Genomic DNA, 21,712 nt, shown 5'->3' on the forward strand with positions numbered 1-21,712 from the left:
AACATCTATCACAAATATCTCGGATTAATGTAACTTCAACTTTTCTCATTACAACTTAGGGTTTAAATCTCGTCGAATATATTATTTCTCATGTGAATTTCACGAACACATGCCAATTTCATCTCTGTGCTTAAATTATAAGGTATAATATCAATTGCATATCAAAAATGAATCTTAGTATTTACCGTATGCGCGCACGCATCGCCGGAAGCTTGCGTCTATTTCCAACCGGATGTGTGTATGTTTATTGTCGTCTGTGTCGTTAACGCCTAAACTCGTCATTAACATATCGACGTAAGACAATGTTAACTGGACATAGTTAAATGTTTATTGGGTGGTCTTTACCCATTTGTAAGGTGCATTTATGGCAAATGTGTCCGTCTTACAAATCACCGTGATTTAAATACATCTCCGTTTAAGTGTTAGGAATCTTATTGATATTCAGTGAATTGAATAAAGATTTGCTTATAATGAAAATGTATATGTACTTTGGATTAAAGAAACGCAGTCGTCACAGTAGCTGAATAATAAAAAAAATAGCGGCATGAAGACATTGACACATTTCATGATTCAAATTTTACCGTCTAGAAGCTTGCGCTGCGTATTTTCGGGAGAATTTAGCTTGACTATCTGGATTGCTTTTATACGCACAATAGTGTCAACACGATAACAAGAACCTTAACAATTCCAGGTCATTAGAAAAGGGCAGTAGCAGTAGTGCGAGCGACAAGCCCTCGGAGAGCTCCGCGAATTCGAACAGCAAAGAGCAGAATAAGAAGCCACACATAAAGAAACCACTGAACGCCTTCATGCTCTATATGAAAGAGATGAGGGCGAAAGTGGTTGCGGAATGCACGCTCAAAGAATCCGCCGCCATCAACCAAATCCTCGGCCGACGGGTGAGTTCGATTTTCAAATTTGAAATGAAAGAAGTACGAAAATTTCGTTTAAAAATAATATTTTATTGTTTATGATTTTTTCTGTTGAGGTTCTAGTTCTCAATTTGATTTTAAATTTGTTTTTTACAAGTGGCCAATGTTGTGTTTTAATGTGCTCAGTGTTATCTTGTTAGGAATGCAAGTCTATTCGCCTATCTAGATGAATTCGGTGTATTGAAACGCTGACCGTACAATTACTGGGAATTGAACCCATCGTTGTCCTTCTCAGAATGCAATCTCATTCCTAACAGGAGTAACATTCTCATTCATGATCCTAAATGTAATCACAGATGTTTAATTATAACTAGAAATCCCGTTTCGTCTGTTTCCATTAAAGTTCGATAAAAAAATCCAGAATCTAAAAGAATCAGTAAAATTTCTATTTCATCTAAATAGTATTTGTTACAATTCCGTAAATACACATCACACAAAATGGGGTCAAGACTCAAGATTGACATAAACTCACAGATGTTTCACATCTGCATATATCTTAATGAATCATTTAGGGTATGACTCATAAGGGCATTTAATTAAATCTACCAATTGGGAATGCACGAAACGGGATAGACAGAAGTGGTGGTCGAGTGGGTACGACCGTTGGTAACATCCTGGTGTCAATACAGTGGCATTCGTTGACTCGAGAGGAGCAAGCAAAGTACTATGAGAAAGCGAGACAAGAGCGGCAACTTCATATGCAGCTTTATCCCGGGTGGAGCGCGAGGGACAACTACGGTTACGGTTCCAAAAAGAAAAAGCGGAAAAAGGACCGAAGTCCCGCTGAGCTGGGAGGTACTGGAGTAGGACCCGACACGCGGGGATGGGTCACGGCGACGCTTGTACACTCGCTTCTCCCCCCGACCTCCCCGATGTCCCCCACTAACCCAGCGTCCTCGCTCGACGCGAGCCGAACGGCTTGTCACTAACATCCGTAACCTTCCGTCCCGTATGTGAGTGTGCGTGTGTGTTTACTCAACTGTGTTATGTACCGCGGCGCCACTCGGTGCCTGTGCTAGAAAAGCGGCTGGAACCGTTGTCACGAGTCGGAGACGCGCGCGAGGCGGCCGGCTCCGGTCCGGACCGCGCCGCCTCGCGCCGGCTAGTTTGTGTTCAGTGTACTGTAGACGTCGAGTGACCGTGCTGTACACCCTACACCCCTCGGAAACCATCGGTTTGTTATATGTATAGACCAGCCGCGACTCCGATAAAGACCGCAGAATAGGTTCTGTGAGGAACGTCACAATTGGCCATTCTCATTCTGTTGTAGGATCAAAATTTACCGTGGACCGCTCACGCGGGCTGTTTTTCTAGCACCAGCGTAGGGACCGCGTGTCAGAGAGACGTCGTCGAAGTGCATTTCTCTTTTCTTTCCATATTGCGGTGCGGTTCCATTAACAGTGGCATGCGCTCGGACGCGAGGAACAAGCCAAGTATTACGAGTTGGCGCGCCGGGAACGCCAGCTGCATATGCAGCTCTATCCCGATTGGTCGTCTAGGGCTAATACGCAAAGGGGCAAGAAGAGGAAGCGAAAACAGGAGACAACCGATGGAGGTACTGCCTTTCACGCCGTCGCCGACTGCGTCCCGCTTCCCCATAATCACGTCCGTCGCTGGACGACTCCCACCACTGTCCCATCCAACCGCGATCCCGAGCGGCAGACGTCACACCAGCGCCTTGACTCATTAAAAAAATGAGGTCAATTAATGACGGATTAACTGGAGACGTTCGCCGCTGTCCCCCGTCTCGTCCTGCTTCCCCCCGCGAAGTTCAATTACTTTGAACTCCGGTACGACGTCCGTAATATTGCCGAATGTCTATGGTTGGGGTACAGGTTGTAGACTATTACCAGTATATTTTATTTAAATATTTATCGCATTTATTTATTTCTTTTTGTAATTACAAACGCTATTTATCGAAATACCCTGTAAGCGGCACTCCTTCGAAGGTTGTCCCGGTTTTTGGCTTACCATTCTGCTCCTAAGTGCCGCCTACGATTCGGGGAGCGTGCATGTTTTACAAGATTCACAATGAAACTTCAGCTTTGCAGGGAGACCTTGAGACCTGTGCTCAGTAAAGGCTGGGACAGCCTTCTCGAATGGTTAGAGAGTAAGAAGGAGTTCTGAGTACCGATGCATGTCCGCCAGGACTCCAGGAGAAGGAGAGAGGAGCTAGACGTTTTGGTTTCGACAAACTGCTGATGCTTATGTGTCTGCGGTGTTAATGATACTGGCCAAATGAACTTATTTATTTTGATTCCGGAGAACCTATTCTGCTTCAATTTTTGCTTGTAAGCGTCTTTATTTGTGGTTGTTTTTTCGACGTAGTTAGTTTTATTTTGAAAGATATGCGTGTAGTGTTATGTTAAACCAATGTTTTTTCCTTTTCTCCCCGTTCTTTTTTCCGATCCCATCCCTGCATGATACTAACAAGAAGAGGGTTTGCTGCATGCCTGCTTATTCGTAGATCATAGTTGTTTTAGTATAATTATTTTAAGATGCTTCAGACATTAAGATTATTTCTGCAAAAACATTAGCAGCTTCCAAATTGAATCTAAAGTAATAGTATTTTTACGTTTCCTTTGATTAACGCCATTGAATGATTAATTTGCGGTCCAAATATTTTTAATTTGCCAAGATAACCAAACATTCAACATTTGATTTTCCTGCGTTCCTTTACCGTCATTTGTTACCGACATTCGAGAGTAGATTCTAACGATTGTTCTGTGGAACTTCCAGGAAATAACTTGAAGAAATGTCGAGCGAGGTACGGCCTCGACCAGCAGAACCAATGGTGCAAGCCTTGCAGGTGCGTCTCCTTCTATTTTTTTTGTTTATTTTCGCTTCCAATCAACTTTCCTTTCAAACACCGCGAAGTTACGACGCTCAACAGTGTCTGACACTGTCTGTTATTTTACTGTATTGTTTCTATGTGGAAAGACTTGGCTTATCTTTTAGTCTTTTTCTACGGCAAGTCCAAGAGGAGCCTAGTCGTAAAATGTTTCGTTTATATATTTTTTTTCAAATCAAACATTCTCTAGTAGTTGTTGTGTTTATGTTTAATGTTTAATTTTAAAACGCTCTTCCGAGAGTTTAGTAAAGTAAGAAGCAAATAAGAGCGAAGCAACAATGTTCAGAAAATGTGTCTTTTCACAAAGAAATAAGAATCCAAATTAGATACGGAATAGATTTTTTTGAAAGTAGTACAAAGAGTGGTAGTATTAGGAACAGTAGTGATGTCAAAGGGTCAGAGAAAGGGCAATCATTTGTCGATGAACAAAAAGAAAGCTTTCAAAAAAATCTTGACACATTTTCTGAATTGCTCTCGCTTTTTTTAATAAATTTATTTGCACAATGTAAAGGGTAAATTTACTCATTGAAATGTTTTTTTCTACTCATGATTGCCGCTTCTCACGGATCGATGCTGTACTCGGCTGGCACTACGGGTGAATTTGTTCCATGTATACGCTCGTATTGTTATTTTTACTTATATTTAAAACGCTACTTGGTTCATCTCAATTTCAACAATTTTCAACTGTATTCCATCAATTATTTATTTTGATCTATGCGGTTTTCTTACGCTCTATCCGTATTATCTATAATCTATTTCTTCTCGCTACAACTTTTCAAATTCATTGTTATTATCACTTTTTCCATTTCATATTATTCTTAAAACATGACATTCTTCACTCTGTTCTTTCCAATCTTTACCTTTTACATTAAACATATCTTCGATTTCTTCATTACTTTTCACATCGTCTTCTTCTTCGCTTGCTCCATCAATTTCTTCATCAATCAGCCCCGAATCAAGTAGCGTATTGGTATCCGGGGGGCTGGGGCTTCTCCGACCGGAGCCAGCGACGCCCCTGCCCCCCGCGAGCCTGGTGGGCAGCCCCCCCCAGGAGCCCACGTATGTGAACCTCTAGTGCCGGCCCGCCGCCGCCGAAGGACGACCCACGGTCAGTTAGTGAAGGATGATGGCGTGATGATGGACTTGTACTGGTGTTTCGATAGTCTTTAGCCATAATGAATACCTACGTGGAAAATGGATTTTTACCAAGAATGTGGTATGAGTGAGATCTAAGATCTATAATGCCACGAATATTAAACGGTTAATTTTGAATATTTAAAGTTATCCTATTCAGCAGGAAATAATTAGGTATTGCCAACATACTGTCAACATTGTCTTGATTGCAAATTATATATTAGTAATTAAGACATTAAAACACCAGGCTTAGTCTCAGATTATGATTGTGTGTGTGATTGATCGTCGTAATCGTTGTTTTTAGGAATGTTTTTTTTCTTTTTTAGTTGTTGTAGGTAGATGTTCGCTTATTTTAAGTTCAGGTGCGCCCTTAAGCCAAAACGTTTTATTAATGTGAAATTAAGTATTTTGTCTCAGCATCCTTCTTAAATTGTAAAGTAGTTTGTCAACAGTGGTTTCAATAATTTGCATTTTTTTTATATGACCTGGCTTTGTTGATTCCGAATCTTAAACGTTGTGAGGATTTAGAAATATTTGAGTAACTCAGCATGAGTTCAGTGTTTTTACTTTTAAAGAGTGATCTTTCAGTTTAACATTTTTCTCAGCATGAAGTTTTAAGTTAACATTGTGTATTTTTTGTTTCGTTAATCTGTGTTAAGTAGTTTCAGTGTTTACTACAGTTATTTATATCATGGGATCACTTCATATAATTGGTCTTTTGCGCAAATATATTACATGTCTGTTGACATATTGTATGTTGTAAATCAGATGGTAAATACCATAGAATACTTAATAAAGATCCCAAATGAACATAAATAAGATGGATATGAAGCGGTCCCAAAACACCACCCTGAGTGACCCCACCTGACAAACCGTTGTGAATTCCAGGCGGAAGAAAAAGTGCGTGCGCTACATGGAAGCCCTGGCCGCGGCGTCCGGGACCGTGCCCATGCCGATGGTGACTCCCCAGTCCCCTTGTTCTGAAGAAGACGTCAAGCTCGAGGAGATGTCCGACGCCTCCAGCGAAGGCGACGCCGACACTCCGCTCAACTCCGCGTCGAGCCCCGGTGGGTTGAGTGCGCTTTCGTCTTTGGCGTCTCCAGCGTCAGATCCGCCGCCGAATCCCCCTAGGAATCCAGTGGGGACTAACCCTAGAGATGCGAATAACCCCTTGTCCGTCGGCCAGCTGACGTCGCAGTCGTGGCCGCGCGCGGCGCAGGCGCGGCCCGGGCACGAGGTCATCTCCGTGTCGTAGCGTCCTCCTAGTGCGCTGCGTCTTTAGCTTAACAGGACTTTACAACTCTCCAACTGGAAAACTCTGTTGACAATCTTCAAAAGATTTCTAGTTTGTTACAAGGTTTAATGTACTGTTAATCAAAGATGTCAGTCTCTGTTATTATTCTAGATCGACAGTTCATGTTCTTCACCGACCTGGAATTCTAATAGAGCACGACTGAAAATTATCACTCCATCGTTTTGCTCATTGACTGTTTTACAAACAAAATTTTGGAGCGATAAGTTTCATTAAAGCGACATCTAGTTTCGAATCTGGAACTAAACAGCGCCATCTAGGAGTTGTGAACCGCGTTGGTTGTGATTGTGATACAAGGTACTCCCGCTATGAACATTTAGTAGTTTCCTACCTCCGGTCCGGCGATATTTAATGAAATAGGTTTAAATGATCATGATATCAAGAAATACCGACATTTTTGTGAACAATAAACCATGAAGGATTCACTGTTGTGGTGGTTGTGTACAACGCCATCTATGTCTAGCAAACATAACTAACTGCAAACAAGTTTTCAAGGTTGCTCCCCGGTGCACTTAGCAACTATGGCCTAATTTTTTTATTTCTGTAAATATTTTTACCAAATGTGCGGTATATCTTGAAATCACGACAATAGATTGCGAGGGGATGTTTCGACAATATCGTACGCTTCTAAAAGCACAGAGCACACATAGAAATTACCACATTTATTAGTCGTCTTTGATTGATCTCAAAATTGCAAGTCCTGATCGAGTCTTTTGCATTTGTGGCTCATGTTGTAACATATTCAAAACGTATAAAATAATATGAACTATAATTTTGGTGATCTTCTCCGCGATAGTGTGGAGCCGGCGTTGATGTACTCGTACGGCGTAGATCTAATAATTCATGTATAATTTTATCAGCAAGTTTGATGTCTCAAGAATAATAATATTTTATGCGATTTGAATGCATTATATAATATGAGTCCGTACTATAGTCATACAGGTTCTAGCCTATCGGAAATAAGACATATTTAAATATCTTTTAAGATTATTTTATTCCTTTCTGATAATTTGTCTTGATTTGGAGTTTGTATGTGAAATGTATCTACTGGCTTATTTTGATGCGTATTTTGTAAAGAGATCACATTTTTTTGATACATTTTTCGGATAAATTATGATCTTTAAAACAATCATTTCTGTAATGAGTTGATAGAATGAAAATCACTCGTTATTATGGATTTTTATTTGACAAAAATCTTTAATGTACAATTTATATATTAACTTAAATTTGTTTACAAATAATGTGATGTATTTATGAAATCCAGCTTTGGCGTGTTCCCAAGCCAATAAACATTCGGATGATACACATGTAATGCTCTCTCATATTCTTGCATTTACGGCACGATGTACAAGGTGTGAAATACAAAAATTTCACTTTTGTATGATAATAAAGATATTTATATCTATGATTACTATAGTTTGACATACAATGATATCTCGGACCTATGAGATTTTTGTAGAAAAATTATGATTTATAATGTAATAATGTGTGCATTTTAATTCGCCATTTTCTTTAGTCCAACACAAAATTCGATATTCAAATTTCGAATTATTTTTTCTTCAATGAAGTCATAGAAAGAGTTTTTTCAATGCATTCAAGATTTAGAAAATGATTGTTTTTTTGATATTTCATATCTTGTGCATTGAGTACCACCACGATTGCATCGGCCTGCACCACATGAGGTTCCATGTAGCGTTAGAGTTAACATTTAAGTTTATAATTTTCCCTTCGCGTTATGTAAAAAGTTATGTTAAGTTGTGGCGGAGGGAAAAACGTTTTTCCGTTGTGCGGAATTAGACTGTCGTAGGTTAGTTTAGTCGCGTCGTACGAGTGAAGTTATTGTTGTATTGTACTAAATTACCCTTAAAGTAAAAGAAAATAGTCTATTAATTGTCTATGAATAAACATTTATTTAATGTTAATTATCTTTGCATGAAAAAGTATGTATGTAAGCTTTTTAGCTATTTAACGTGTTTTTATATATGAAATATTAATATTTGGTATAATTTTATCGGAATTTCAGAAACTATTAATCAGCGAAAAGGGCACTTTCGTACAATACATATCTCTGTATATGTGTAAGTACATACATGATGTATATGTATAAAATATAGTTTTATTCTAACTGTGTCATATTAGTAAATAAGTGTACTATGCTACTTACCTATACATATACTATATAAAAAGTTTAAGGAAAAATATTAGTTGATTGAATACTGACTCAAAACGAAATTAAGATTCATTGTAAACATATCTGACGTAACTGTTTTTTATTTTGGATCTTGGGGCGTCGCGGTCCTTTTCACACTCGGGCCACGGGAATACCTAATTATAACGAATAATAAAAAAATAATAGTATCAAAATGAACATTTATAAATAGGATGGGTTATTTATTTGAATATGATGATGTGCACACTGCTATCTGGAGAAAGGGATCTGGAGAAAACGCGTCTGGCTTCGCTCGGGCAAAACCATAATAAATTATACACAGGAATAACATTATCGAATAAAAACCGCAATAAATCCGTAAATCCGCGTAGTTTTAAAGAAGCATATATGTGGAAAGACAGACAGCGTGAAGTGACTTTGTTTTACTATGTAGTGATGAAAATTGTTCTCACATATAACAACAATTGTCTTGTGGTCCAAGTTACCCCAGGTGGAAATGCCCCAAGATCTTCGGCGACCCAGAATATATACTTAAGCTGGAGATATGTAAATAAATTTGTAATTCGCGAGTAGAACATTTTTGGTATAAAGAAATATTGCATTTATATAATTATTATTACGAAAAACAATTAAGTTTCCCTCGGAATGTTCTTGATGGTTTGTTTTTCGACGCAACATTTTGTTAATTACTTTTTATTGTTATTATTAAGAATTTTAACGTTGTTGAACGCAATATGATCACGTGATTATGTAATTTGATTTTCTAAATTGTGCCTGCAGTTATTGAGGGATTTTTTAAATGGAAACTTTTATGTACGGACAAGATAAATGTATACAGAAAAAAATATTAACAAATCTTATTTTACAATCGGACCAGTTTGAATGATTTCAAATATTATTTTTAATCAGTCGCACGATTTTGCATGAAATCCGACTTGTGCAATAAATGAATATTATGGGTACTGTATAGTCTTCTAAATAAACTAGAATTTCATTAAAATTAATTTTAAGGTCTATTTTCAAGAAAAAAAAAACTATATTGGAATTTGAATTTTATGTCTTTCGGAAGAAATGATTTATTTTTCGTCGCTCAATTATTTTTTTATGTTTTTTTTTTAATATTTCGCCTGTAAAATAAGCGAACCCGTGCCAAAACCATCTAGAACTTACAGATTGCCAGGGAATTTTATTCTTTCGTTTTGTTAACACTAATATAAATTTACAAATGTCTTTTCGTTTTTATTTGAATTTATATCGGTGAAGCATGAACCAAAATATAAGTTTTTTATTTTATCAGTTCGACGGATTATTTTAGTGTTAATGAGCAAAGAATATTTTAATGGACAGTAATAATTTAATATTATAATTATCTGTGCCAAATTTAACTATACATGTAACACCGTTTGGTATTTGATACACAATACCTCCAAAAGGTCTTTATGTTGATAGATTTTATAGGTTGTTTTTATTGTTAAGAGGCAAGACAGCGGCTTCAATGAGCTACTTTATTTTTTGTAGAAAAAACATGTCAAATTAGAAAACTCAATTATTAGGTCTGTTCCCGTAACTTGTGTTCAGTTGAACGAATATTATTTTAATAAACAACATAAAAACTGTATATTTTTGTGTTTCATTGCGTTTATACACAAATTTCCTAAAACCAGGGACCGGAACTACTTATACTATACTAAGCCTTATAAATATCTCACAAGGTTCGGATTAGATAAAGAGACATACATATATGTATAACAGAGAGAGATAGACAACCCTGTTGGTAGCAGTATCTCCGTAGATAACTTCGAGTTGTAACAGAAATAGTTATTCCTGTAACTTGTAGGGGGTTAAAAGATTTAAAAATAAAACAAAGTATGTGATTACATTGTTTATTTGGAGTTATTCCCGTTCGCCACCCCCAGTATTGCCCCCTCCGGTGGCGACTGGGAATTATTCTAAAAAAATATCCCAGTCGCCACCTCCGGGTGGCAAACGGGAATGTTGGTCAGTAAAAATCCCAGTGGCCACCCCTAATAATAGTTAAAATAAATGCTATATCTTTATATTTTTTGGAATGATTTTAAAATAATTACCGACGTCACAGAATGTTTAAAGTAAATGAATTGTTTAGTTAGGTACCTTTATGTATCTAGATATATATGCATTGAAATTTAGGCAATAGGTACGGTTCACTATAGCTTATATATATATATATATATATTGTAACTCTCTCGTTTGATTAACCCTACGTACTTCTATTTTTTAATCAGAAATTTAATAAAATTAACATTCTTTGTCATTTCAAAAAAAAAATAAAGATAATAGGTAGCATACCTAGTTTTTATGTTAACTATATTTAGGGGTGGCCACTGGGATTTTTACTACCAACAATCCCGCTTGCCCCCGGAGGTGGCGACTGGGATATTTTTTTAGAATAATTCCCAGTCGCCACCGGAGGGGGCAATACTGGGGGTGGCGAACGGGAATAACTCGTTTATTTGTGACAATGCATAATAGAGAATACATTTAGAAAAAAAATGTAAAACGCTATAAAATTGTGATGCTACGCATTAGCTAGGTAAGGTTCAAATAATTTTGTACTGTTTTAGTATAATCTAGGGATTTTAGTACACTTGTTAGATTTAATTACTAAATGTTTTTATTTTCGATGAAGTGATTTAAATTGCAGATATTTCGGCAAATAGGTGTTCAAAAATTACTTACCACGATCGTAAAATGAATATAATAATTGGTCAAAAACTTGCGACTACAATCGACTACACGATACACCTCAGTGAAATTTTATTTTACGCGCCAAATAGACTCGTCACGTATACCGCGAAACGCGAGTGTAGATGGTTTAACATTTTCATAGTGCGATCTATGCAGCTATTACCAATGAGACAAAAATTGCAGTAGGATTTTTTGAAAGTGCTTAGTATAAAAACAATAAACGCTTAATAATCTAATCCATACAATAAAGGGCAACTAACACATCCATCACAAAACTAACATACAAGAGATCCGAACCAATATTCAGTTTTACATAATCGGTGCTAAATTTGCTTAAATCATAATATTTTCTTCGTGAAAACTTCGATCCAGTAAGTTAATTTTGCACTTTGTTATAAAGAAGTAAATTTTTCATTGCTTTGCGGTGGGTTAAACAAAATGCTTTTTACACCATCCATACTTAAACGTTAATAACAAATTAGAAACATATTTAAATGCTTACAAAAAGAAAATTAAAAATCAGGGAAATACCTAATTAACCTTAAAAATTTTGACACTGCTAAATGGAAGTTACATCAAGAAAATTGCCAAAAATCCGGAAATAAGTATTTACTTCAAAAATGTTAATATTTGCCATTTCTGATCCTTATTCAACATTAAAAATTATAGATTCTAAAACAATAACATAGGTATAAAACTTCAATGGTTAATTTTATTATTAAACACATATACAATTTTAATTTAAAGATATGTGTATACTAAATACATCATATTTATTTGAATAAATAATAAAACATCACAATTAAAATTGTATAAGCATTTAATTTTAAAACTATCTATAAGGGTCAATAAAACAACTATTGTCAAAATTAGTATGGGTGTCATAATTAATCTTACGCGTATTGCTAAAATATAAAGTACAGAGGTTATGCGCACATAGATCATTTGTTTATCATCATCGTTCATCGCAAAAAGCGAAATAGTTTTCACTATTTGTGACATTTTCTTTTTTTATAATGGTTTTTACTGCCAGGACTTATTGTTTTTTCTATTCTAAAATTTCTGTGTATAGATATGTATATTAGAAAAAATACATATAATATGTATATTTTCACTGTCCTTTTATAGTTTTCTGTAACTAATTGATCTATGTGCTATAATATAGTCTTCTTTAGCGAAAAAACTATTATTATACAAAAATCACGTCAGTCAAAAACGTGTAGTAAACTTTATTTTATTATTAGGCAAGTATATGTTTTAATTGCTTTTAATCAAATGTCATTATTACAAAAAAGGAAATTTCCTTCACTGTTTCTTATCTAAGTAGGTAGTTATAAAAAATGTCAATTTTATTTATGGAGCTTTTTTAAAATCAATTAAGTACCTAAATGTATATAATGTAACTCGCTAAAGAAGATTATTCTTAAATCAGTCTATGGTTTTAACTAAATAAACATGTTTTTACACCCAGTAAACATTTATTATGTCACGCTATAGAGATATATCATACCATACGAGTACAGTCTAACGAAGAAATGTGTTCACAAATACTATTATATCATAAAGAAATAAACATTACACTCCTTTTTGGGAAAAAAATATATTAATTTCTACGAAAAAAGGTACTTTATGGAGGGTTAAGTCGTAAGAACATTTTTAACTTCATTCTATTCGAGTGTCAACACGCTTTGTTGTCAGATTTTATTCAAGTCGCTTAAAGGCATCAGTCATGACTATTACGACTACCGAACGACATCTAGTGGCAAGCAGTCTCATACACACTAGTGAACTTAAACGTCAAATTGTGAGCAGGTTTGCTCACGACGGCCTCCTTCACCGGAAGCAAGTGGTGGTCCATGAAAATGACTATATGTAAGTCAAATTAGTATAGAAACTTATGCGGCACGAGTAGGATTCGAACCTGGGACTTTTCGATCTTAGGTGAACAGTCTTAACCACTGGACCGCCACGGCTGCGCATAATACGTCTAAACTTTTTCCATGGAAATTTCCATATTTTTACCTGATCATTCGTTTGATATCAAAACGTTACCCGTCTTTTGGTGTAGTCGAATAAAGAATTGGGTTGATTGGTAGTTTTGTGACCACATTTCAACTGTCTAAGCTTTGGATTATAAACGAATAGACTAAATTGGTTCTCAGCTGTAACAAGCGAATCCTTGCAGGAAGGGACGCCATATTAGATATTCAGCTGATAAAAACATGAAAGTGTTAAATATTATATTAGTATTATTCAGTTTAAAATAAGAAATTTAAAAAAAAACACAACATTTTCTTTAATAATAATAAATGGGAAAATATGTCTGACTGTTGTATCTAAACAGCTGGATCGATTTTGATGGAATTTAGTACGAATGTTTACGAAAAATTAAAAAAAAAACTCGGCGACTACATTCAAGTGGAAGTTTGTATGAAAAATACACAACTTGCAACACTTTTTGCTGTAGGAAGAGCCGCGGATAAAAGCTAGTTTCAAACATATATAACTATATATGGTACTAATTAAGTCTAAACGAATCGAAGGGCGATACATAATATTCAAACAGCCAACTCAACAAGAAAATAAAATATGGCGTCCCTCTGCTGCCTCAGCGTCAAGCCGTGAAGCGGCGACCCATCCTTGAGTTTACCACAGACCGGAGGACTTGCCGCCGGGGGGGTTTCGCACGCGGACTGAAGTCTTCGTGTCCAGGCCCTCGACCTCTTCTGCAAATAGGGCAGAAAATTCTAAATTAAGATTTTTGGGTTCCGTATAAAAATTAAAAAAAACGGACTTTTTAATTTCTGTCACAGGCATTTTGCTCCGAATCTACTGGATCTAATCAGGTGAAATTTGCTGCAAAGTATTCAATTTTTTTAAAATAAATGTTATTTTCGGGGGGTAAATTAAGAAATAAATAAAGTTTTGCAAACCTTACAGTGTCATATATCAAATGCGAGCAAAAAATTTTTAAGAAAAACAAAAAAAAAAATTACTGCTGATGGAGAAGCTGGAGCTCTGCAGGTCGCGCTGCGCGCCGTCGCGCATCTTGCGGCCGGTGGGCGTGCTGCAGCCCGACGGCGCCGGCTCCGGCTGTCTGTGCGCGTGCGCCGGCTTCAGCTCCTCGCCTGCAGACAAACAATTTTACAACTTAAGCTGCCGGCCGCCGCGCGGGACTATGTGGCTAACTCGGTGCTCAGGTAGCGCCGTCAAGTAGCGGTTTTTTGACATTGGACTGAATTTACACGACAATATTCAGCCATTGCTATAAACAAGTGCTTACAAAGGGAACTAAATTCATTTGTTGGATTTCTGCTGGAATGGAGAGGGCATAGCTAGGCACATACATATTTAAATACGGGTTGCACTCCGGGAGTGCCGGCAGAAGTGAAAACTTGAATGTTAACATTGTGCATTTTTGAATTTTCGACCAGGTCACGTCCTTGTCCTTCCTGACGAGAGTTTAAAATTTTTTACCCATCAAAAAAAGTGCACAACGCCGCTAATGAAATTTTCACTTCAAAAAATGGATACAGTACACTGAACATAGAATCTCCTTCTTTTTTGGAAGTCGGTTGAAAATTTATTTTCTCCAGTCTTATCTATGACTTGATGGTCATTGTCCTCGTTACGGTTGTTAATGGAAAGAAACAAACTTATATGTAATCCAGTGAGGGCGTCGCTACTATTAACAAATTTGACAAAAATCAGCATTTTGATAGATTTTCAACGCATGAGAGTATTAGAATAGTATTAAAATTGTACGGATTGAAAAATGATATTTTATTTTTGATTTTTGTTGTTATGTGTTATATTATACCAAAAACATGGACTACCATAGTGGTATTGTTGCAAATTGACGCGATAAATTATGGATTTGTCAATCGCTCATCTGGATCAAATACCTTTCGGTATTCGCCGGTAAATAACGATACTGCAGGCAATAATGCCAATAAGGAATATTGCGCGTACTTACCACGTAGACAGCGGCTGTACCCCAAGATCCCTCACGAATATGGTTCACTGGAATTATAGTCCTTAAACACCTGCCGGCCGGCCTGACACACGGTAATTCAATACTCGGTAACGATAGAAATAGTCCAGTTTAAATATAGGAGCACTGGCGATGCACTTATATGATAACACAATTATTACATATTTTTTAATGCGCTCGCGCTAAGAGCCGGTAACGAAGAAGAAGCTCCCCTTGCCGCCGCTATGGCGTTTTGTTGCGCCAGCAGCATTGCGCATGCGCGGCGGCGAACCGCGCGTTCCTATTGGCTAGAATTGAATGCAGTACCATATAAATGGTGCGATTTGACAAATACATCGATAAGGCGCGCGAAATTGAATTTAATGTAAATAAAACGTTGAAAACGTAATAGTAAAATAAAAGTATCTACCTACTTAAAATAATTCGGCGTGCGTATTTTTCAATTTCACGATATTTCAGAATCTATTAATACAATTTATGTGCTGTAAAGGACAAAAATTATCTTCGTGAAATTCTCTTGATGATGAAATAATCTCAATACTTACTCAGTACTTTTAATCATAAGGATTAATATGCTTGTGTAATAATAATTGTAAAAATGCACTTTTTAATTTACAATATCTTTTTACATATGAAATGCCTTACATATATATATATATATATATATATATATATATATATATATATATATATATCATATCATTTTGTCTGAGCGAAACTGCGAGTCTTGGTTATGTTCAAAATTAAAATATAACAAAATTAAATTGAAAATTGATATGTCCCTTCTAATTATATCTATATCAGATATTCATCGATAAAAAAAAATTGTTTATGTTCTGTTTACACATTTCTACAAAATTTTATAGTAAATCGGCTCCGTGGATTGTTATTTTAATTTTCCTACAGGACCCTCATTTTCCGGGATGAAAGGTCTATAACATGTTAACCCAGTATTCCGAGGAATTTTTGATTCATAATTAGTTTTCCAATTATCCTACGGGAACCTGACCATTTACCGGGATGAAATGTATCTAATTTTCCTACAGGACCCTCCTCATTTTCCGGAATGAAATGTCTATAAGATGTTAACCCGGGATTCTGAGGCATTTTTGATTCATAATTAACTAATTAATTATGAATCAAAAATGATCCTAAAATCAATTATCCTACGGGATCCTGACCATTTACCGGGATGAAATGTATCTAAGATGTTAACCCGGTATATAAGGTACCTACATACCAAATTTCAAGCCAATCGGTCCAGTAGATTTCGAGTGTTGCGCGTTCAGACAGACAGACAGACAAAAATTTCCAAAACTATATTTTCGTCATCTATATCAGTAACTGAGTATATTCCATGAAGAATTAAAAAAAAATCCAATGTACAAAATTTCATAATTATTAAATTGACCTTTCTTAAATTTTATTATATGTATTGATGATGAATGTATTGAATATGTATCGATGATTGATGATGATGATGACGATTGTATTGTAAATTTAGTTTTAATAAAGACAGAAAGTAGACAGAGAAAATCGTTCTGATAACTGATAACAATTTTTGTATCTGTGTACTAAATTAAATTAAATATTAGTAGAATAGGATAGAAGAAGGAAAATGTTAGGACACTTTATACGACCCGATGCCTTCTTTAGGTAGATATATTAGAGAAGGGAGGAAGGTAGAAGGAAGGTATACAAGTATATCTTTTTTTTCATCAGCACTCGATCACAATCATTATATGTTTTCATTAATTTAACATAAATCTAATAAAGATTGCATTGGTACGGAACACAAACGTAGCCATGTTTTCAAGTATTTTTTTTTTATTCTAATTCTAAGGAACCTGATCGTTTACCGGGATGAGATGTATCTAAGATGTTAACCCGGTATATAAGGTACCTACATACCAAATTTCAAGCAAATCAGTCCAGTAGATTTCGAGTGATGCGCGTTCAGACAGACAGACAGACAAAAATTTCCAAAACTATATTTTCATTATCTATATCAGTAACTAAGTATATTCCATGAAGAATTAAAAAAAAATCCAATATTTGTGCATTGGATTTTTTTAAAATTGTAGGCCTTTCTTCAATGTTATTATATGTATTGATATAAGCATACCAGGTGAGGGCGTGTTGCCGTTGGTGACCCTTTGCGGGGTGTGCAGCGGCGAGGGCGAGGGCTGCGGGGACAGCGGAGGCTGTGGCGCCCCGAACACGTGCGGGGAGTTGGTCGGCGTCTTCACGAACTTGCCGAAACCTGCGAATATTTAGGCTTTAAGTATTTGGACCCTTCTTAATAAATATGAAGGCGTAAAATTACCTCCGACATAGCCGAAACCCACGTCATCTCCCCATTAATTTGAACATTTTTTCCCAAGAAACTATGCCTGGGAATGGGAAATCAATAGTTTCCGAGATAATGAGGTTCAAAGTTGAATTAAAAAATTTTTTTTTTGCAGATTTGTATAATTTATCATGTAAACGTCATTTCCTCAATAGAAACCCCCATTAACATTTTAAAGATCTTCCTATTAAATCTAACGCTAAATTTTAAATATGAATAGTGTTTTACACAAACTCACGGCTCACAGCTGATTCGCGCGCGTGTTGTGGTCATTGACACGATGCCGCAATGTTCGCTGTCCACTGATTTTGATTATTTATTATTGTTTTTTATTATTGTCACTCTGAAGTGACTTTAATTGGAGTACCCTATGCATACCTAACGGCCTAGTTTTACACCCTAAAGACTTATCAATGTAAGTACCTTCAACAACCCTCAAATCCCCGTCATCGAGACACACGCGGCCGTTGACGATCACATACTGCGGACTGCCCACTACATTCTGACCCTGAAATCATAGGTTTTTATTACAATAAGATATGTATGATGTACAGTCAACAGCACAACGACTTACATAAATTCATTGCAAACTCGTCGCTATTACCGCGACATAGACGTTCATGCAACTTGATGTGCTGTTGATTGCACTTGTGAAACATAATTTTTTTGAGGCTTACACGGCCCGCCCAATTCACGAGGACAAGAAAATCTCCAAGATATTGAAATCCACAGCGCGAGAGAAAGTATGGAATTGTTTAATTTCATTGACGACCCCGGTCGGGTCATGATGGAAAATGATCTTTTTCTGATTGGCCCGGGTCTTGGATGTTTATCTATATATGTATTTGTTATAAAATATAGTATCGTTGAGTTAGTATCTCATGACACAACTTACTTTGGGGCTAGCACAATCTGTGTGATTTGTCCCAAATATTTATTTATTTGTGTACACCAGATCGTTAAGTTTTAATGTGTATGTGATAGAATACCTCGAAGATATTGAAGTCGACAGCGTGCCTGTGCGTGGTGGCGGAGATGACGCGCTGCAGCCGCGAGTCCCACAGCACGAGGTCGGCGTCGGCGAGCGGCGCCACGCGGCCCTTGCGCGGCCACAGGTTGAACACGCGCGCCGCGCGCGCGCTCGTCACGCTCACGAAGCGGCACGGGTCCATTATTCCTGCAATTGCAAAATATTCAATAGTCTACGAGAAATAATAAAAAATAAGAGTTTTTAAAATGAATGAATTTTTAAATGCTGTGTCACGCTAGTGTAATAACTATTGTAAGCAATTGCTTACAACAATTATTACTTCACAAATGTCAATTCGCAAATTGTTTTTTAAACCTAACCCTCCCAACGAGTACAGCTGCTGAATATTTAGTTTAAATTAACAATAGATGGCACCATACGTAACAAATAAGAATAACTGAACATTTCTCTAATTATTTACGATTTTAAAAATACGTTAACTTTAAAATATGCTTAAACTAATGAAAAATATTATATTAAATGTCAAATTTAAGATTATTTTAGCAATATCAATAAAGGTTCGAAAATAAGAAGGCATTGATTTCCCTTACTCTTTCGCCATCTAGTGGGGAAATGAATGTTTCAAAAATATATCACTAGATGGCATTTTTTTCATTTTATACACTATCGTCGAACTCAGACTGATACCGACGCGAATTAATAAACATAGCGTAGTTTGTATGAGAGCTTTTATTTACCGCAATCAAAAACAAGCAATGTATGTCGAATGTAATATGTAGACGGTAGTATATATGTTTTGGCTTCTACAAACTATCGGTAAACTCTGACACGAATATATGTTTATGCATGAAACAAGGAAAAACATTTATCATTGACATAATACGGCGATTGCTCCGCCGATAATGCACCTGATTCTGTCATACGATCGCAGAAATTCGAAAGAAAAAGAAACTTTTATTAACGTTTAGTTCACTGTTATTGCGACTTAAACAATCATTTCATTTTAGAATTATGTATCAACGTATTATTTTTTTAAATATAGAAAAAAAATTGTTCAGTTAAAATACTTATGTTTTATACGATATATACCTATGAATACCTAATTCAATGATCAAATTGTTAAAAAATGTGTAAATATTCTGCAGATCATTACAAAAATTTTTCGAAACTAAACGCAGGACTCAAGTGAAGTTTCAAGGAAAAGTTTATTTATGTTTACCTACCTACTTACTTCGCTTTGTTGTTTACCGTTGAGTTGAGTGCGCACCCCATTTTTGTTTTAATTTTTATCTACGACCTGGCACTGATTATCGGACCTTTGAATTGGATCTTCTTACGAATACAACTAATTGGCATTGAATCAGGACACCGACAAGTATAACTAACACGAAAATAATTGGCTATTCACACCGGACTCTGACATCCTCCGCACACGATTATTTTGGCTTTCTTTCACACTGGACTTTACTGGATCTGAGCTGACTAAACGGCACAAAATGGCACCTACCTGTGCTTATTTTAATTGTGATAATTCTTGGGGTGAAAAACCTATGTTTCGATTCCCTACCGGAGATCCGCCTCGTTTACAACTTTGGTTACAAATTAAAAAAAAACGGTAAGACCCTAGTTATATATTTATTAATGAATGACACAATTAAATATAAGTAGGTACCTACCTAGGTACTGTAACCACGGACTTCAATCGCCCTCATTGTGATAACTGGATTATTAGGTACGTCATTATCATCATCATTATATAGTATAAAACAAAGTCGCTTCCCATTGTCTGTCTGTCCCTATGTATGCTTAGATCTTTAAAACCACAGATTAAATAATACCCCAGTTTAAAACAATGCAACGGATTTTGATGTGGGTTTTTTAATAGATAGAGTGATTCAAGAGGAAGGTTTATATGTATGCTAGCTTCGCCCCGGGCTTCGCTACCATGGGAATTTGGAGATAAAAACTACCCTATGTGTTATTCCAGGTTATATTCGGCCCGTGCACCATATTTCATAACAATCCGCTCAGTAGATTTTGTTGACAGTTTGAGTTGACTTGCTTGTTTTTGTTAAATATCATATTTATATCTGATACCAAACATATAAGCTAGATATTTTTAATAAATATATTGTTGTATTAAGCAAACAATGAATAAAATAAATTCCCGCTGTCTGGATGGAATGATGATGATTTTGATGCAGGTTTTTTATTTAGATAAGAGTGTTTCAAGAGAAAGGTTTATAATTTATTATGGTTTTACACAAGTGAAGCCGGGAACCCTCTAGTATATTTATAATTTGTAGGAGAATGGATAGATTCTTTATAATCAATTGGTTATTTATAAATTACAGTGGGGAGTTTCAAAACTAATTCATTAAATTAATGTATTTAAAAATACATACATATATATGCTATATTCTAGATGTTATGTTATATTCTAGATGACATATTGCAAATAAAAACAAAAAGTTATTGTAACTACCTACCCATTATTGATTTTTTCTGACAAGAAAAATAATATTCTAGGTAATATGACCATTAGCCATATGCCTCAAGATAAATTAAGAAACAAACGTATATGTGTAGATCATTTTGATAAGATGTTTATACAAAATAAATTTGGAAAACAACTGAGATTGTCAAAATTGGCAGTTCCTATAAACTATAGAGAGGATTCAAACTTTAAGCTGTTCGCCCCATTCACCTGTTCCATCTACATCTCAAGGTAACATATTTAATTGTACAAAAATATTGAGACAGTTTGCTCATATTCTCAATATTCATGACAGCCACGCCAAAGAGATTCTCTAATTATATTTATATTGATAGCTCTCTCCCTCGGGATCTGGCCTCCACTCTTGTGAGAAATTCAGCATAAAAGTACCCTATGAGCAATTTCAAGTTTTATTCTGCATAAAAATAGCCTAAAGATCCCAATTACATACAACTTTTATTTATTCCCTCTGGACCCCGAATTTTAAAGGCCCCGATTTAACCTAAGAATATCTGCGTATTTTAACACTTCTCTCACTTCTACATTTCTTCGTTATCATACTTCAAGCCAGCACAAAACAAACGTATGTAAATGTACAAAAATCTCTTTTAGTCTGCAATTATGTTGTAGATTGACTTTGCATATTTCATGCTTTTGTTTTGTTTTTGTTTTTTACTAGCTCAAATGTCACCCGAACTAAAAGTTATACCACCAACAAGGGTTTATCCCGGTATGAAAAATAAAAAAAATACTA

General features: G+C 35.9%; 2 protein-coding genes across 6 annotated transcripts in view; one reads left to right on the forward strand and one right to left on the reverse strand.

Moving 5' to 3' along the window:
• Positions 1–10,017, forward strand: part of pan (pangolin) — a 125,079-nt gene extending 115,062 nt beyond the window's left edge. Inside the window, exons 9-13 of one of the 4 annotated variants that reach the window (XM_053762698.2) lie at positions 692–899; positions 2,334–2,487; positions 3,672–3,741; positions 4,732–4,891; positions 5,806–5,947. In XM_053762698.2, the coding sequence (XP_053618673.1) occupies positions 692–899; positions 2,334–2,487; positions 3,672–3,741; positions 4,732–4,858 (559 nt within the window). In that variant the 3' untranslated portion in view covers positions 4,859–4,891; positions 5,806–5,947. Of the gene's footprint in view, positions 1–691; positions 900–1,561; positions 1,728–2,333; positions 2,488–3,671; positions 3,742–4,731; positions 4,892–5,805 lie in introns of all 4 variants that reach the window. The other 3 variants (XM_053762697.2, XM_053762696.2, XM_053762695.2) reach the window with 3 other exon arrangements.
• An 859-nt stretch (positions 10,018–10,876) lies between these two features.
• Positions 10,877–21,712, reverse strand: part of CRMP (Collapsin Response Mediator Protein) — a 49,231-nt gene continuing 38,395 nt past the window's right edge. For both annotated transcript variants that reach the window (XM_053762983.1, XM_053762982.2), the window contains exons 10-14: positions 18,460–18,647; positions 17,894–17,978; positions 17,246–17,383; positions 14,123–14,254; positions 10,877–13,852 (exon numbers count right to left, since the gene is read on the reverse strand). In XM_053762983.1, the coding sequence (XP_053618958.1) occupies positions 13,773–13,852; positions 14,123–14,254; positions 17,246–17,383; positions 17,894–17,978; positions 18,460–18,647 (623 nt within the window). In that variant the 3' untranslated portion in view covers positions 10,877–13,772. The remainder of the gene's footprint in view (positions 13,853–14,122; positions 14,255–17,245; positions 17,384–17,893; positions 17,979–18,459; positions 18,648–21,712) is intronic.

Source organism: Plodia interpunctella, chromosome 23 (genome assembly GCF_027563975.2).
Source record: "Plodia interpunctella isolate USDA-ARS_2022_Savannah chromosome 23, ilPloInte3.2, whole genome shotgun sequence".
Taxonomy (NCBI): Eukaryota; Metazoa; Arthropoda; class Insecta; order Lepidoptera; family Pyralidae; genus Plodia; species Plodia interpunctella.